Source organism: Vulpes lagopus, chromosome 13, assembly GCF_018345385.1.
Source record: "Vulpes lagopus strain Blue_001 chromosome 13, ASM1834538v1, whole genome shotgun sequence".
Taxonomy (NCBI): Eukaryota; Metazoa; Chordata; class Mammalia; order Carnivora; family Canidae; genus Vulpes; species Vulpes lagopus.
In genome coordinates, this window is record NC_054836.1 from 6,637,763 (window position 1) to 6,656,935 (window position 19,173).

At 51.5% G+C, this 19,173-nt stretch overlaps 1 protein-coding gene across 3 annotated transcripts in view; it reads right to left on the minus strand.

Moving 5' to 3' along the window:
- The window catches only part of PLXNA4 (plexin A4), a 428,345-nt gene that overhangs the window by 77,806 nt on the left and 331,366 nt on the right, over window positions 1-19,173 (minus strand). For all 3 annotated transcript variants that reach the window (XM_041727610.1, XM_041727611.1, XM_041727612.1), the window contains exons 6-10: window positions 17,700-17,823; window positions 16,845-16,998; window positions 15,476-15,575; window positions 12,956-13,070; window positions 2,218-2,418 (exon numbers count right to left, since the gene is read on the minus strand). In XM_041727610.1, the coding sequence (XP_041583544.1) occupies window positions 2,218-2,418; window positions 12,956-13,070; window positions 15,476-15,575; window positions 16,845-16,998; window positions 17,700-17,823 (694 nt within the window). The remainder of the gene's footprint in view (window positions 1-2,217; window positions 2,419-12,955; window positions 13,071-15,475; window positions 15,576-16,844; window positions 16,999-17,699; window positions 17,824-19,173) is intronic.

Below are 19,173 nucleotides of genomic sequence, written 5' to 3' on the forward strand. Positions count from 1 at the left end.
TGGAATGTGAATTGTCTGAGCCCCTGCATTCAGGAAGCCAGCCAACTGGGCAAGAACCCCATCGGGGGCTGGGGGGTTGGCCCTTGGGGCTGGAAGTGGACTTGACCATTGTGTCTTGGGGCATCAGGCTTCCAGATGTGAAATTCCTGTGTAAGGAGCTATATGTGACCAGCAGCTTTTGTAAATCCTGAAGACTGGACGTCAGACCATCAGATGTCCAACAGTGCCTCTCCTTGACTCCTTGGTACTGACCAGGATGCCGGCACAGGTACCCCCTGGAGGTGACCCAACCACTTGTCAGGGTTCCATTTTACACCTTTGTTCCCCGGAGGCTCCGACTTTGCCCCCCTCGGTCAGGACAATGTGACCGCTAGTGGGCTCATTCAGGGAGTCAGGCCTTGCTCAGGAGTGCTGAAGCCAGTAGGCAGGATAGAAAGGCAGTGGGTCCCAAGGTACTGAGTTCTGACCACGGAGTTTGTAGGATGAACTCAGGCTGCTATATGGGTGCTCTTGTCTATTTAACGGAGCCAGATGAAGCCCTGGGTTGGTGAGGCCGAGTCTTGTAGTGTCTGGGAAAACAAGGTCTCAGTCGTCAGAGCCCCTCCTGCCACCTCTGAGACCAGGTTCCCTGGGGCAGTGTCTCTGACCAAGTAGACTTTTCTCTGTGGTCTAAACCCCTATCTGCCCTCCACTGACTCACATATGGGGCTCAGACTTTTTTCTTCCTGCAGGAACTCACTTATTTGGGGGAGAATCACTAGAGCCAAACCCTTGGGGCCACTCTGGTTGGCCTCAGGATTTATGAGAAAACAGGAGGTGTTTAATATTCCATTTGCTTGCAGGTTTAATACAGAACGCTGCAGAAATCTGCCAGGATCCTTGGCTGCTGGGACAGGAGGGGGATGTGCACACGAGAGCTGTGGGGACACATCTGGGATTTCAGAGGTTGGGCCACAGTTGTCAGTTCCATCCCTGTAATGCTGAGTGACCTTGGGCAAGCATGTGGGCCTCTCTGAGCTCCATTTACCCCCAGACTTTTTCCTGCAGGGAGAGTGAGGTGCTCCCATGAGCCGCTTTGTCCAGGACTTCCCTGCCCCTACATCGCATCCCAAACACAGTCACCGTATATAAGTACCCAGCAGCAATGGGAAGGATGAACGGGAGGCAGTGTGACATAGGAGGGGACCTGAATCCAGACCCAGCCCTGCCCCCCGCTAGCTGTGTGACCTTAGACATACTGCTTTTTTCTGGGCAGGTGTGAGTTACCCTGAGGTGTGTGGACCTTCAGCCCCTTCTCAGGCCTGCCTATATATTTAATTTTGTGTTTATTACATTTTATTCTTAAAAGAAGGTCCCCCAGATCAGATCTGTCTCAGCCCACAAACCTAGACCTGCCCCTGCTTCTGGGCCTTCAGTTTCTCATTTGCTCAGTGAGAAATACTATTAGGGTTTCCTACAGCTTGAAAATACTATGAGTCTAAAAGCCTCATGAGCTTTGAGCATCTGGGTGTGGAGAAAGGGAATGAGAGAGAGCAGAGCGGTGTCTGGGAAGACCTCAAGGTCCGGAGAGGAGCAGCAGGACAGGAATAGTCAGGGCACACTGCGAGGTACCCAGGAATCAGGCGAAGGCCATTGGCAGCGGGGCCTGCTGGCCTGTCATGGTCGGGCATGGACCTAATGTGGATTTTCTAAACATCGGGCAGGTTTGTGCTGACCTGAGCTAGCTCCACCCTGTTCCACTGCTCCCTTTGCAGGTGTTTGGTCTCAGAAGGCTTCTGTGCTGGGAGCGGCCTCTGTGCAGGTGTAAAGGTAGCAGTGGGCCTTTGCGGGCCCCGACGAGGCCCTCAGGGCAGCCCTGGTAGGAGCGCAGGGCCCAGGGACTCCAGAGCTCGTCTCAGGAAGGGGGACGGACACGGGTGTTCCTGGAGCCTAACACACCCTGCAAATACCTCTGGCCACAAACAGCGGTCCCATGGCTGGTCCCAAAGCTCCTGCCACTGCGGCCCCTGCCTTGGGCAGACACGCGGTGACCTCAGAGCCCAGCACTGTGCCGGGCAAGCGGGGTTGGAGGAAGCAGTGAGGCAGAGAGTTGGACTGTGCTGTGGGTGTTTGGGGGAAACCTGCAGAGTCCAGCTGACGGGGCTCTCGAAAAGAACAGTGATGGGGCGGAGCGGGGGGCTCAGGCAGCCAGGGGGAGGCAGGGCCACGGGCACTCACAGACGTGTTCTGGCACTGCACGCTCGAGCTGTTGAAGCGCAGGGCAGGCACCCTCTGCTCGTTGCCCTGGATGCTGAGAACACATTCGTAGCCGCGCTGCCCGGACTGTGGCTGCGGAAGGTTCTTGGCCTTCAGAGTGATGGGCTTAATCACTTCCACGGGCACCAGGATCTTGTCCACTCGCAGCAGCTGGGGACAGTCCTGGAACAGACAGCAGGTGCAGGAGCTTCTCCAGACACAGCCCAGATCTTTGCCCTGCTCCACCTTCCCTCGGACATACCCACAGAAGGTTCTAGACACTGCTGCCCCATCCCCAGCCTCTATGTGGGAGGGAATAGGTCCGAGAAATCCCAGGTCCCACAGTCACTGTCTGGAGGCCACTCCTCACTGAGGTTCTCCCCCCGCCTTCTTCAGGTTCCATTTTAATACATTCCAGACTCTGAACTCCTGATTGCCCCCTCTCAGGATCCCTCCCACCCTAGCAGAGCAGACTCTGCTGCTGGGTGTCCCATGTCCCACTTTGGGCCGATGACCCCTGTGCTTCAGACCTAGGCTGCCAGGAGTTGGGACAGAGAGACCCACCAGAGCTTCTGTACAGTGAGCCCTGGGCCCTAGCTCTAGAATGGGAGTCTGGACCACAGCAGGAGGGCCCTGGAGGGTCTTCCATACATGGCTGAGATTTGGCAATTGGGAATGTTCAGATATGAGTCCCAGAGACCTTTTAGAATCCAGAAGCTTCTGACTGCACTCCGCGGCTGGCCTGACCCCAAAGAAATGCCCCTCTGAGCAGGTACACGGAGAACCTCTTGGATGCTTACAATGAGCATACTCATCCCTCAAACTGAATGGGGCCCAGAGAGCCTTGGGGGATGGAGGAAATGACTAGGCCCTTTCCCCTGAGATGGTAAACTCTGTCCATGAAGGGCTGGGGGGGAAATGGGGCCAAATACAGAGTGAGGGTGCTCTGCTCTCTGTCCAGAGGTGGGACCTACCACGGAGCTGAGCTCTTGAGGACCTGGGTGGAAGAGAGTCAGTAATGCGGGGCCTGACTGGGCATGGGCAGAAGTGAGGCTTTCTGAGACACAGGGAGGGCCTGGATCCCCCATGTCAGTAAGGTCCCCCATCCCCCAGACTACTCCTGTTATGGTGCTGTTTGGGGCATGCTGGGACAGATGACTTCTGGGCAGGTTGGCCATCTCAGGCACGGCACATACATCCTTCCTGGGGATGCTGCTTTTGGCTGAGGCTGCTGGCCTATAACCCTAGGACTCCTCCCTGACAGGGGAAAGTGGAGAGGGTGCAGGGGGATGGCAGACTGGAGGGTCTTAGGCAATCAAGCAACTGGCAGCTGCCCCTCCTGGGTCTGAAGGCAAACACGAGCCCCTTCTGTCGTGGAAACCCGGGAGGGAGAAGACCCACACTCTCATGCCTGCTGAGCTCCTGACAAGCTATGGAACCCTGAACTCATCATATGCCTACCTGAAGACTCAACTTCCTTATCTGTCCATCAGATGGAATCCAAGGACCCACTCGGCTCTTACCAGTTCTGGTTCTATGATTTGGGGTGCTCTCACCTCTGTCCTTCCTGATTACTGTGGAGTCTTGCCATAGGGGAGCAAGAGCCCTGGGCCCATTAAACTAATCCCTTCCCTCCTTCAGGCTGCATGTAGCTTTATTCTGCAAAGCAGCTAAGAGAGGAGAGGCAGATCCAGCAATCCCACTTCTGGATATATACCCAAAAGAATTGAAAGCAGAGACTAGAACAGATACTTGTTCACTCACATTCACAGCAATGTTATTCACAACAGCCAAAAAGTGGAAGCCACCCAAGTGTCCATCAGTGGACGAATGGATAAACCACATGTGATATATACTTACAATGGAATATGATTCCATCTTAAAAGGAAGGAAATTTTAACACACCTTACAACAAGTATGAATCTTGAAAACGTTCTACCAAGTGAAATAAGCCAATCACAATAAAGCACTCATACGAAACACCTAGAATAATCACATTTATGGAGATAGGATGGGGGTTCCTGGGGGAGAGGAAATAGGGACTTAGTGTTTAATGAGGACGGGATTCTGGTTTTGGGGAAGACGACAAAGTTCTGGAGATGGATGGTGGTATGGTCGTACAATGGTGTGAATGTACTTAACGCCACCGAACTGCGCTTAAAACTGGCTAAGATGGTAAGGTTAAGGTTCATGTGTGGATTTTTCCACAATTAAAAATAAATGAAAACACAGAGGAGTGACAAGGAGGGGAGAAGGATCAGAGCACTGAACCCAGTACTTGGCCCTGAGACTCTAAAGTGCACAAGTCTCCAGAGCCTTGGGTCGCACATGCAGAGTCTTAGCAGCTGCATCTTGTGCCCCCATTTTGGCTGCTACCTCAGCCCCCCTGGCCCTAGCAAGATGAGAAAGACAGGACACAGAGAAGACAAGAACGATTTAGTGACTAGGGTGACACTCAAGACTGGAGCAGGAGGGGTGTGAAGCTGGAGAAGCAAGAGAGAAGATCTACGAAAAGCAGGGAGTCTCAAGCCTGATGGTCCACCTGCACTCTTTCCTTGCCTGCAGCCCTGGGCAGCTCTCCTCTCCCTCCCCATGCACAAGCCTGACCGGCCCTCCCGCTCCATCCAATGTCTGCCTAGGGGAGCCGGGTCTCTAGTTGCATTCGGAGTACGAGAAGTCCTGGATCTCCTGCTTCCATCTCTTACGGCAAAATGTTACTGCCCATGAACAATGCTCAGGAGGTGTCTGGAATCTGGGAAGTTCTCTGGACCAACCTATTGGATCCCTTCTACTTTGCAAAGGAGACATTGAGGCAGGGAGAGGAAATGTAATGGCCCAGTAACCGCAGACTGGTAGCTGAAGAAGTTGAATGCCAACCCACCATCTTTCATCCTCTTAATGAAAGAGGCAAGTTCCGGCTGGTGGGCCGGGACCACCTCAGGGTGGCCTGGTGGGTCTGGGAGGATCTCCCTGAGCTCTGCAGGACTGCTGAGCTGCCACACCATCCTGTGGGCTCTGGGACCTTTCTGGGGCTGGGCTGCTTCTAGTCTAGGATGTGGGCAGACACACAAGCCCCTGTTCCCCCATAAGATTCTCAGGGAGGCTTGGCTCGTGTTCTTTAATGAGTCCTGATTGCCAGTGGCCCCATAAGACCTAGTTTGCATATAAAAAGGTTGGCAGGTCTGAGAGTAAGTTCATTAATAATAATTGGAGAGGCCCAGGGCTGGGCCAGGCCCATTTTCCTCTGGTGGCACTGATGATTGACCCCAGTGTCCCTCCTAATTGAAATGTAAAATGGCAATTTTTCCCTAGGTGGCAAGGCATGAAGGGACCGTGGCCACCACACTGCTCCCTCCTCCCACCCCAGGGCCTCAGATCCTGACCTGCCTCACATGGAGATTCCAGGTATAAAACCACCACTATGTCTGATGCTCATGGGAGGTTGCAGAGAAACCTCCCTGTTTCTCTAGGACTCGTGTCGGAAGACCTCACTTCCAAGTCCTTCCACCATGGCCTGGGGCTCAGACAATCACCTCTCAGCATCCTTAACTAGAAAGAACCTGATTGGGGAGTCTCTGAACTCTGAACACCAGGCCATTTTCCTCCTGCTCATTTCAGAGCCTTGAAAGGGCTCTAATCATGGCTTAGCTTAACTCTAAATGGGGGTTAAAAACTCTTCCTCCAAAGGGCTTTTGGTGGGGTTGGAGGGTGTCCCATAAACTGTCCAGCTTTTCCCACCCCTTCTAGGCTTCTGCACTTAACAATTTCAATAGCTCCAAGTGCCCCAAACACAGGGAGATGGGTACAGAGGCCCCAGGTCTGTCCACTGCTCTTCTAACAGCGGCCCCCTCTTCTGGGAGGGACATCTTGCTACAGCATGTTCTATAGGCTCTGAGACGGGAACTCTGCCACAGTCATGGGGCTTTGGGCAAGTCCCTCAAACCGTCTGCATCTCCTCCGCCATGGAACGAAGAGGCTGCTTCGGATTCAATGGATTGTATGGTCCTAGTTCTATCATTAACCCAATAGATGATCTGGGACACATCATTATATAGCCTTTCTAAAGCTCAGTTTTCCCATCTCTAGAATGGGGTAAAAGTGCCTACTCAACTAGTTTCAAGTGTGGCATTCAAAATATTGACCAACTGAACGAACACTGGAGCGGCTGGTGGTGGTGGGGGTGTCCCTTCTGGAAATGGCCCTTTACCTACCGCTAGGGAAGTGTAATCTTTTAATGACTGACACACTGCAATCTGGTCCAGTCGTGCAGGCGGTATGGCTCTGGCAGGCAGTGTGTGATGCTGTTATGATTTTAGTTAACATGGCACAGGGGCTTCAGGGAGTCCATCCAGGGCACATCCCACCACCTCCATTACCTTCCACGTGCTTTCCCATTTGCTATCTCGTTTCACAGCTCAACACATGTGATCACCCCCACGTTCACAATAAAGGAACTAAGGACACCAGTTACTTCATTCAGTTCCCACAATGACAATGGACAAAGTATTTTCACCTGGTCATCTTACTGACTTGTGTCCCCAGATGATCATCTAACTTCCATACAGAATTCCTCAAAAACATAATACTCTTCATTTTCTCAAGGAAGGGATTTCTCTGAGCTCTCATTGGAAACAGCCAGTTCTCCGAGGTGGTAAGCAACCTCATTTCATAAGATTATTTGGAGGCAAATGCAAACATTCAGGATCAGATTCCCTTGGAGGATGTTTTGCCTGCGGCTACATTTTGCAGTTGGAAGAACTGAGGGATGAGAGTGGCAGTAGTTTCAGGTGCAAGGAAACCTTTAATGTCTTGGCTTTTGGAAGGTGGCTCATGTGGGCTCCAGGTCCACTGTCCGGCCCCACGCACATTCTGGTTTTCACTGAAATGCACACAGAAGGAAAGATGGTCCCACTAATTGTGGGGAGCAGAAGGAGCAAGCCAACGTATGAAAGCTTTTCCATCCACCGTGTCCAGCATGTCAGTGGCTGCTTTATACAGAGGTTTCATTGCATATTTAAATAATTGAACAAGGACATAAAGCATGCTGCTGAGCTGAGAGAGAAAACACCGCCCTTAGGGCTGGTGCTGCCTGGGGAGGGGGGTGGTAGGCCTGTGGATTTACAGCCCCCCGTGTGTGTACTAGATGAGGGCTCTAATTCTCCCAGTTGTTACAGCAAGATTGGGGAAATGTGACGCTCTGGGGGACTGTGGGGCAGGGGCTGAGGGGCAGCTAAGGAATAAGTGATCTGCAGGGGCACAGCTTGCCACTAATGTCACCTCAGCCCCCATCAATTCCAAAGAAGCTAGCCCTAACCAACGCCCCAAATTTACACTCACCTTCTCAGACCCACAGTGCCCAATACAAAAATGTAACGCACCATATATTTTCTTGCTGTTCCCCAAGTTTATAATGCCATTAGTGTGATCTACGATGGGCTGGTTTATGGAGAGAGCAAAGTAATAATACAGAAAGGAAATACCCATAACCTCAAGGGGGGGTTGGGGTAGCCGAGATTGATGGAAAGTGCAATTGTCTGGAGAAATGGCAGCCCAGGAATGCAATACCTGGAGTGGTGGCGGTGCACGGATTGAAAGTGAGTTCTTTAGCTGGGTTTGGCTTTGTTTTCTCAAAGGAGGTGAAGGGCATGGTGAGAGTGGTTTTGCTCCTTGGGGCTGGGCCCCAGGAATGGCTCCTCTTGCCAGAATCACTGACAAGGTGGCTGACCCCATTTCCCTCCTGAGTCCGGTGGTGGGTAAATGCCCTTGGCCTGCCCTGTCTGAGCACCAGGGGCAAGTAGAGGCCCAGGGCCTAGGACCCCACTCACTTTGCCAGCTCTTCATTCTTGGAGAGGACTGAGGATGGGGGCTGGCAGATTTTAGGATACCCATCCCATCTACAGGTTTCTAGCCCGGGTGGTAGGGACTGTTAGAACATTTCTAGCACTGCTTTGGAAATCAAGTAGAATGCATCTTGCCTCTTATGATCCTACATGTGCTCTCTGGAGTAAATGCTGTTTGAACTTCCAGAAGAGAGGGCCTGCAGGAACTTTCTCTTCTGAGCCTGTGCACTGTGGGCCTTCCTAGTAAAGCCTATCTGGCCTGATGCCCAGGGAACAGCTTCAGTAGCTGACTTAGCTTTTCAGTTTAGATGAAACATAACAGTAAAAGAGTCTATGGAGGATAAATTCTTGTCAGTGGATTTGCTTGTCCATGGACGTCCACCTTTGTTCTTTATGGAGCACCGTTATTACGTGTGCAGGCCTGATGGGGGCTTGGGTCAAAACCACTAGGGAACCCGAGGTCCTGCCCAGCTGGTAGAGGTGGGCCCAGTTAACAGCTGCCTCCGGGGAAGGCTGTTCCACTGGGATGCAAGCAGTCTCTCCTGACTCTGGGAGAATGGGGCAAGTGCAGGAAGACTCACTCCATGTCAGCCTTCCTCTCCTTCCTCTCTCTTTTCTTTTAGGTACCTGGGATCTGGCATCTGATCCAAAGACCCAGCCTTTGTTATCACAATGCCATTCATTAGTGAAACAAAATCATTCTTTGTAACTGGAATATAGTTACTACAAACAACATATGTTTATTGGGCATTCTATTTCTGAGAATTGTAATTATGCTAGAGTACTTGCCATTAATATAATAACAACAATGATCGACCACTTCTCTGTTCCAGACCAATAACTTCACCTGAATGCATTCTTTGTTCTGGGAGGAAAAAAAACCAGAGGTAATCCAACATCCCTGGTGATAGTCAACAAAGCCGGTGTTGAAACTGGAAGACGCAGGGATGAAAGCCTTCCTGGGGATACATGATGGTGCTGGGGCAATGAAGAGCCACCTGGCAGTCTCTCTCTTGACTAACAAAAGGATGCTGTCTGCCTCCCCACACTCAAAGTTGAAAAGAAATGAAAGCCTGGGGATTCCAGAAGAATCTCTGGGCCCGGGGTCCCCTTTCATCCTATGGGGATGGGTCCAGGGAAGCTGCAGGCTCTGAGGCTGAGTGGCAGTCACCCTGGAAGTAGGACAGGGAGACCACAGCCTGGACTTGAGCATTCACCCTCTAAGACCACTTCTTAGGCATGGACTGCTCCTTGGCACTTTCCAGCTTCTTTCTACTTACAATTCAAGAATATTAGAGGTCATGTAGACCAGCAGTCCCATTTTACCCATCTCTACCTGCAGACTACAGACTGCTCCCACACCCTGAAACCTCTCGCAATGCTCTGCATATGGGAAATGCTCAGGGACTGGATAATGCAGGACGGAAGGTGACCCGTGCCAAGCTTTGAGTACCGTGCTACGAATAAGCTCTCTTCTTGGCAGGGAGAGGGGACCCTTGTGTCTGGGGGCTTCTATAAAATCACCTTTCAAATGCATAATTTTCTTGGTTTATCCCTTATCCCACTGCAGGAACCCCTGCCGCACAAACAAAAAGAGAGAAAACAGAACAACGACATAAAATAAAAAGTCACCTTATTTCCAAAAGCAGCCAGGGGTTTTCTTTAAAGCTCTGAGCACAATGACCTCCTTGTATGACCCCAAATGGCTGGATGAGTCAAGAATCCACACATATTGATGACTTCTTTTCCTTTTGGTACATTCCCCAGGAAGATGTTGCCACAATGACCATCATGAAGCGGTCAACTCTGGCTTCTCCTCTACATTCATTATACTCAAAATGGCCCTAGTATTGAGCTGGGTAAAAGGCAGCCTCCAACACTGGGCCAGAAACACAGGCTTAGAGCTTGCTTTTCTTAGAATAAATAAACATCCAGGCAAAAGAGGAGTGAAAAGTACTTCCATCCTATGATGTGATGAGGGAGGGAGGCATAGCGATTCCAAGGTCCCTGGGAGCTTCTTGCTGTAATGGCCTGCTAGGCTCACCATAACGCAGCTTGGGTGAAATGGAAAGTGTCTGAGGGTGGCCATCATATGGGTTAGCTCAGCACCACCTTCCACTGGCCACGTTTTTCCAGGCCTCTTCCTTTCTTGGGAGCCCCGGCATCAGATCTGAGGTGCTGTGACTCGCTGGCAGCCTCTGCCAGTGTCAGGAGTAGGTGGGGTGCTGTGTCTGGCTGGCAACCCAGGCACTCAAAGACATTGTTCTTCTACAGGAATCCCTGAACCACACTGGGAAACACGGTGGGCTCTTGTTTTATTCTCCTCTAGTTTTCTTCCCCCCTCCTCTGAGTGGCAGATGCAAGCCTCTTTTATGTATTTAAAAGAAAGAGACTTGGGACAAGAGGAGCAAACAGGAAAGAAAAAGCAGAAATTTGAAAACCTCCTTCAAGGTAATTAAATGATTAGGGGCCTTTGAAATCCACCAGATAGCTCAATTGTTTCTACTTTCATCTATTTTATCCTTGGGCCTCTCCACACATGAAACCTGTGCCAGATACGCCAGCCTGGAAAGCCGGAGAGAGGCTGAAAACCTCTTTGCTTCTGCTCCCATCAAGTAACTTGCAGCTTCCTGAACAAAGTAAGAGGTTTCTTCCCGGGCCCCCAGCCCCTGGTCTTCGGGGGTGAAGCAGGCCTTCTCCTGGCCGCATGCCCCAGGATAAAGGCTCAGGGCTGAGGAGACTGGACAGCCTTTTATCAGGGTTTACATGCCGGTGGAGCGCCCCTTGCTGTCAAACCCACATCTGTCCTACGAGCTTTAGATCCATTTTGTCTTAAAAGAGAACAGAGTCGACACATACATTAGCTTCGCATTTCCTTTTCAAAGCCAACACGCCAATCTCTTTCCTCCTTTTCCCCATAAAGGGACAATCTATGTCTGGGTCTCTTTTATTGATGATGATACACAGCAGCCATGTCTAGCCAAGGACAGGCCTCACTGTAGAGGGAGAGGGCTTTATGTCTAGGGACTTCCACAACATCTTCTTCTCTTTGTTTCTCTCTTGTGCTTGGTCCTCACATCCCCCCACTCAGTCAGATCATCCTCTCTCCGTGTCCACCTCACCACTCCTTGACTTTACCTCTCAAATCAATTGCTCTGTCCTTTCTCTACCTGTAGAGCTCCCGCTCAGCCATCAGAGCCTGGGAAGACGAGATTTTGAGCTTGGGTTTTCTCATTGCCAGACAGAGTTCAGTCATGTCCCCTTGGGCTGGCAGGGCCCAATGCAGCAGGCATTGGCAGTGGAACAGACATCACCCTCCCCTCTCAGCCTCAGAGACAAGACAGCTTCCCTCCTGCCATTAAAGGTTTGGCCAAAGTTAGGGTTCTCACGGGGGTAGAAGTCTAGGAGAAGGGGACGAGGCACTGTGATGGGTTCTTACCATTCCCTTCCTATTCCCCAAAAAGCTCTTAGGTTCCTGCATCAAGACCATTCTCTGTTCTCACAGATGTGGGTTTTGCCACATGGTCATGGCACCCGTGTGGGTATGGGAAGGCGGCTGAAAGGTGTACCCAAGGCTAGGGAAGGGGGTGAAGATGTTGGAAACTGGGTCCAGTGTTGATGGAGATAGCATGAGCCAGGCTGCAGCTCTGCCCCTGCATTCAGTGGGGTCTAACCAACTCTCTCTCTCTCTCTCTCTCTCTCTCTCTCCATATATATATATATATATATATATATATATATATATATATATATATATATCTTTCTATTTGAAATAACCACATCCCAAAGCAACCACTCTGTTCAGTCCTCCTGGCCTGATGGTTGGAGTCACATAAGCACCATAATGGCTGAACCATAGCAGACTTTTCCAAAGTATTTTTATACCCATTCTCTTTGAGGTCCTTGCCCACAAAGTTACCTCCTAAGAAAGGCACCAACGCAGGCATAGAGTATTTCTATTATGATGATGAATAGTGTTCAAGGGTAAGAATAGGGGCGCCTGGGTGGCTCAATCAGTAGAGCATCTGACTTTTGGTTTTGGCTCAGGTCATGATCTCAGGGTTGTGAAATCGAGTCCCTCATCAGGCTCTGCATTCAGCAGGGCATCTGCTTGAGATTCTCCCTCTCTCTCCCCCTCTGCCCCTCCCACCATGTGCATTCTCTCTCCCAATCTCTCTCAAGAAACAAAAAAATGAAACAAAACAACAACAACAAAGGATAGGAATGAAGATTAGGAGAAAATAAAAGCGCAGCTTCTTAACCATGAAGCCAACTCTCGTTGATTCCCAAATGGGACAGTGCTATAGAATCACCATGTGCCAAGGCCACCCCCAGAGTTTCTTATACTGTTGGTCTGAGGGGCAGTGGTTAACTAAGTTCACAGGTGATGCTGATGCCACTGGTCTGGGAGCCACACTTTGAGAACTACTACTCTGGTTGATAAGTTGACTATTCTTTCTTTCTTATTTCTCCCTGTTACTCAACTTGTCCAATTTGATCTCAGATATGCTTGGTGGACAATGCTCCAAGGGACAGCCAAGGAGTCTATACATTGTCTTGCTGTGTACTTATAATTATTTCTATCTCATGCACACACCCATCTTTTTGCAATTGGTCTACAACTCACCTGGCACGTGGAGGGTCTTCATGGTTGGAATGATCTGGAATGTACCTTTGCCTGTAGCTGAACCTCCAGGACTGACCCAGAGCCCACTGGTCCCAGCACAGAGCTTTGCGTGTTTACTGCTTTCATGAAGTGGTCCCTTTAGAGTCAGGGTTGGGGCGGAACCAGGTGCTGTAGGATTTGCCTGTTTTCTTGAGGGAAGGCCTGCCATGTGTGTGCCCCATGCTCACAAGCAAACAGCACTCAACAGACCTACCTCCGGCACCTTCACTCGGCCTTCCTGGAAGGAGCAAGTCTTGGGGTCATGGGTACAGACGTGGCGGTATTTGCACCAGTGGCATCGGTATGGGCTCTCAACGCAGGATAGGCACCTGGGCACAGAGGAAGAAGAGGCACAAATCATAGGACCTCAGTGAACCCAAAGCCAGGGGCCTAGCAAAATATTTTTTCATAGTAGGAGAAACCACTTTCAAACATTCAGAAAAAGCAGATCTGATGCCAGTCTATCCCTTTTTTACACCAGGTTCTCAGGATGCCCAGAATCTGTGGCCTCCTCCCCCTCACTCAGGTAGGTGAAAACCTTAGTCCTCAAGGGCCTAACCAACCACCTCCAGCTCCACAGGATGGTGCCCTCTTTTGTTGAATTGTGGGGCCATGCAGTCTGGAGTAGAAAGCAGCTCATTGGAGAGTGCATAAATTTAGTGCCAAGAAAGAAATTGAGTTTTAATTCAAATCGACTCCAGGATCTCACTGTCAAGGACCCACATGGACCCACCCTGGCAGAGGAAGGTCCTGAGGATGCTCTCTCAGTGCTATGGGTCACTGTGCAGTTGGCAATCCCACTTCCACACTTTACCCCCCAAAAACAAAGGCAGCTTTATAAGAGCTCCATCCTGTGTAAATGAGCATTTACACTCAGCCATCAGAGAGTAAAATGGTTCCCATCTTCCAGAAGGTAAAATCCAAATGCCTTGCCATGTAGCCTGAGCCCTTTGGTCAGTGTCCAGGCCCACTGTCTCCACATGTGTTTGCTGTTTCAGCCATGAACAGGCCATGTTCTCCCCATGCTGTCCTCCTCCCTGCGGAAGAAGACTTCCCCTTCCTTCAGCTGGCCATCTCCTCCTCCTTCTTTGACCAATGGAGAGTTGGTCACACTAGGCCCTTATCCTGTTAATCACTTGGTTTATGTCTCTGGCACAGTACTGGCTTTGTTATTTCATATTTTACTTACTCACTGACCAGGTCATCCACCAGCCCACAAGGCCATGACTTCTGGAAGCAGAGCTTGAGTCTTTGTATCTCATTAATTGTTGACCCTTCTTGCCTAGTGACACTTCTTGTACACAGTAGGTGCTTAAAATTGTTTTGTGGATTGCTTGGAAATTAGGGAATAGGCCACCAAGTGGTAAAGCCATGGGAAGTTCCATGGCAAGGAGTAGGAAGAGAATTCTGGCATCGAAGCAACTTGTTTTTAGTTGGGAGGCCTGACCACCTTACTTGGAGCCCCAAAGACTGCCATATTCTGGACTCATAACTGCCATAACCAGATGGGTAGACTAACTTTACACCAGCCTAGAGTCCCAGATTGTCTTTGGTTAACTAGCTCGTTCTATAGGGAGAAGAAAACAGAATAGCATTTTAAAACAAGCAAGGCTTTATGAAATCAGGTCCTGTGGTTTTCAAACTATGCTCTATGGAACCCCGGGGGTTCTGTGGAGCTTTGTTGGAGACAAAGAGATAGATGTGTGGGGTTCCAAGACAGAGGGGTCCCAGATCCTCCTAACCCTCAATCAGAGGACTCCTACTTCCATCTGTTTTGTCAGTTGGACTTTCACACCTAGTTTGGGTTGGATAAAGGTTTCTATGGCCAGTACCTTCTCAGTCTGGTCCAACTCCATCAGTTTAGAGAGGGGATAATCATATAATAACAGCAAAAACATGAGCAGTGCCCAGATAGTGGCTCTAAATGCTATGCTTGTAATGGCTCTTCCAGTCCTCACAGCTGTCTTATGGACCAAACAGTGTTGATATGCAGGAGCAGTAACCAGAGGTGTCCCAGCCAACCATGGCTCTGCTCAGAACTGACCTGGCCATGTCAGTGGTGAAATATTTGGGTGGCATTCCTGGAAGGAGGACTACTATTTCCCCACAGACAGAGGACACTGGGACACAGAGTGGTTACGTTTCCAACTGGTCTGACTCCAGAGCCCGAGACTCTGCTTTCTGTGTCTTCCCTCGGGAAGTGGCTGCTTCAGTCAAACAGGGCCAGGCTACAGCTGGAGCCAGAGTGAGACCCCCAGGCCAGAGCTCACCAGCATGTGCCTTCCTGCCCCACTCTGGCCCTCCACAGCCAGAGTCCTGACCCAGCCCACAGGGGACTGGGGAGAGCTGAGCATTCGGTGCTCATTGGACCTGCCCCGGCCTGGACACACATGGGGGCTACTCTCCCTCCTCAGACCCCTCTTCTCACCTGGGGTTCTTCAAATGAGGGGCACCCTCCTCCTCAACAGATGGTGGGAGCCAAATCGGTTAGACAGATTGATGCCAGAGAAGATGTATGGGCTAGGGATTTGGAGATCCCCACGCTACAGGTTCTTACTCTGTTCATTCCAGCCTTCCCATGAACCCTATGGCTACCAGAGGAGGGACCTGTCTAATTCCCCTTCTTACAGGCCCTCTAGATGGTAACTCCTTGCAAACAATGCTAGCATCTTCTATCTCCAGATGAACCCTGACCCCAGGAACAGGGAGCTGAGCAAGGCTGGGGGCCACTTACGAATTGTGGACGCTGCAGTTGTAAAAGACAAAGCTGGTGCTGGCAAAGGTCATGCCCGTCTCCTTTGACTTGAGCTGTAGCTGGACGACATGGTGGTCCCCTGTGGGGTAGAGCCAACCACAAGTTCAAGGTGGAGGTCAAGACCCGTGTGAGGGTCTTACTAAGAGTAATGCATGCTGGGAAAGGGGAGCCCGCTCCCCCGGGGATGCTCTCAGCTCTGACAGGATGACAGGACTCTGATTCAGTAGGGCTCAGTCCCAGGACAGCCCCGAGAGTATCTGCAGAGGGTGCTTCTGGTCTATTCCTCCATCCACACTTCCTTTCCAGAACCCACCCTCATGTGCTCACCAGCTTCCCTCCTGTATGCATACTGTGACAGGCTTGCATGCACGGTGCCCATGCCAGATTCACAGAATTACACACACACACACACACACACACACACACACACACACACACACATACACATTGATTAGCTACCAAGACAAAGTGTAGACTCTCTCTGACATTGCCATGGGCCATGTGAGAGGTTTTGCATGCATGTGCGTGTATGTGGCCACCTAAGTTCATTCCCCATCTTGGTAAGGAGACATCCTGGTCCGACATCCCTTCCTCTGGTGGGCTCAGGGCTCCATTTTGGCGGGTGTTCCTGGAATCCTCAGCTGGCGGAGTTCATGTTTAATTCACAGCCCTGACCCCAGGCCCCCACTTCCAGCCTTGTTCTGTGCCTTCCCCGAGAGTCTCATTAATCAATCAGCTTGGAACAAATGTGACAAGCCCAAATGGGAGCGCCAACATGGAATCAATCTGCCCAGGCTGGGCCTGTCCCTCACCAGCGCTGGGCCTCTGTCCACCCTTGTTCCTCCCAGTGGAGCTGGCCATGAACATGCAGCTTTGGGAAGGCAGGGCAGGCTGGGGATGGCAGACCATGGCCCGAGATCAGGGACCCATTGGTGCAGGCAGGGTAAGGTAAGCAGAGGAGCTCTGCACCCCCACCCCTACTCCTGACAAGCTTCCCTTCCCCCATTACCCTCCCCCCCATGCCCAGCCTCTCGTGCTCCAGGACAATCTCTGAACTCAGCCAGGACATTCTGAGGCTGCCCCGGCCTAGCCCTCCCTCCACCCTCCTTAGCTGCTCCTCACCTAGGATGACGCTGACTCCAGGATGCTCACCTAGTTTCAATAGTCATTTCTAAGAGCAGCGAAAGGCACTTCATCCCCTTCCTCTGTATCATACCCACCAAAGCACCCCCTTCCCCTGACTCTCCCCTGCCTGTGTGGTCCCTCTATGCCCCCATGCCTGTCCCGAGCTCTCATCAAGGCAGGAGGAAGGACATGCCACCCAGCTTTGCCTCCGGGGACCGCTCACCGTTCTCTGTGATTATCCGGGGCACCTCCTTGGCTGCTGGGGAGTAGCACTGGATCTGATTGCCTACCACCAGCCCATCCATCTCTGACAGGTCCTCAAAGGTGCAGTTGACGCCGGCTGACAGCTCCGGGACATTGTATGTCTCTAGGACCAGCTGTGAGCAGCCCCGCAGAGGGGAGAGAGAAGAAGAGCGTGAAATGGGGAAGGGGAGTGTGCATAGGAAAGGAAGATAGAGGGAGAGCAAGCGAGCAGAGAGAAAGAAAACAGGAGGCATTATTAACATAGAGAAGAAGACAGCCAACTGATCACAAGGCCCAGAGGCAAGGTGGTGGGGAGTGAAGAGACAGACAAGGAGGAACCTTCACTGCATGTGAATGGATTTGGCTCTAGGAAATGGGAATGCTTAGGGGATTTGTCTGTAGAAAGAGAGGTGGGTAGGACTGAGATATTGCTGGTCAAGCACCTCTCCCATTGTCCCCACGTTTGGAAAAATGGCAAACCAACCACCAAGTGCCCAGGGCATGAACATGGGAGCCATCCTGCCCCTTTCTCCCTCTGCACATAGATCCATCTTACAGACAGAAATAAAGTTCCCAATACCCTCCCTCTCTCGGTCACCCTTTCGGTCATTTTTGGTATCACATATTTGCTTGTTTTTCTACCCATTATGCAGAGAGCCTCTGCCCCAATAGTCCTGTGCATGCTCCCCTCTTCCACCTCCAGGGACACATTGTTCAAAGCTGCTCTTGAGCAGCTATGTTGGTCAGGCGTGGCCCACCTCTCCAGAAGGGCACTGGGGGGCTTTGGTGGGGAGAGGGTTGTCTTGTCCCTGGGCCCAGATCCCTCTGCCCTTACCAGGACATTGTACTGGGACACAGAGATGTTGCTGGGATGGACGGTCAGCCGGACGCACTGCTTCATCTCAGAGGCAAACCTGCGGGGCTCTCTGGACCGCTCACAGCGCTCCTTCCGGGTGCACCTGGGAGGGACGGACCGACCAGTGACTCCGGAGAAGGCCACTTGTTCCAGTGAGGGGCTGGTGCAGGGGTCAGGCACTCTCCGTGGCTCCCAGGACGTGTCCAAACTCAATGTGTCCAGGACTGACCTTCCTGGCCCCTTCCTCCCTCCTGCTCCCCCCACCCCATGCCGGATTTTGAAAAAGATGGCAATCCCAATCACTTGTTGCCCAATGCAGACACTTAAGATCACCCAAAAGACCCCTGACATACTCCTCATGCACATAAAGGATTGCAAAGCCCTGCTCTCCTACCTCCCCACCCATTCTCAGCCCTGCGACTCTCCTCCCCTCCTAGGCAAGCCGAGACTTGTTCTCGCTGTATATACAATATACTCTTGCCTTGGTCAGCCAGTTCTGCTCTCTGGACCACCCTCTCTCCACATTTCCCCTGTCCAATTTCTACCTGCCCTTCCAGACATGCTTCAACTATGATGCATCTGCAATCTCTCCCCACCACCACCCTTCGGAGCATCTGGGGTTTCTTCTAGTCTAGAACTTCTTCGATTATATGATAACTATTGGGTTACATGCAGCCCTCTCCTACAAAGTGTGAACTCAAAAGAAGAAACTAAGCCTGACTTATTCTGGAATCTCCTGTATACCTCATGGCCAGTAGACAGAAGGCAAATGTTAGGTGGCGGGGAAGGCAGGGAAGGAAGGATCACAGGAGCAGAGTATAGTAGTTCAAAGCGAGCTCCGGAGCCAGCTTGCCTCGGATGGGAATCTCAGTTTCCTGGCGCACGGTAACTGCCAGGGAAGGTCTCTTTTATTGCTCCAGCATCCTATGTCATTCAAAGTTTACCGGGTCACAGGTGGCCCACATCCAGGGTGACCTGGGGTCTTACAGTCCTGACCGATGAGGCTGCTGAAACACGCACGTAAAAATCATAGCCCTTCATCCAGATGTGCACGTCACACATGGGGAAGGGACTGAAGCTGTCTGCCGAGGCCAGGGCATCTTGCCTTCCACTGAGAGTGCACTGCCCACACCTGTCTGAGCTTCAGGGAGCAGTGTTTTGATCCAAGTCGGATAAGCCATGGGCACAGGGACCTTCGCTGAGCTGCCGTCGTTTGGAACCTGTGGTCTCCTGATTCTATTGTGGGGTAAGGGGGAGCAGGGTTCTCAGAGGGACAAGCTTGGAGGAGCTGGCTGGGATGGCAGGGAGGTCATTCCTCAGGGGCTGATCTGTTTTGGTTAAGAGTCTAGAGGAAGGAGGATGTCAGGAGCTGACGCAGGACAGGCAGGGGTACCGGGCAAGGGGTTTAGCAGGAACCAGAACAGCCAGGGAGGTCTTGTGGAGGCCGCACAGG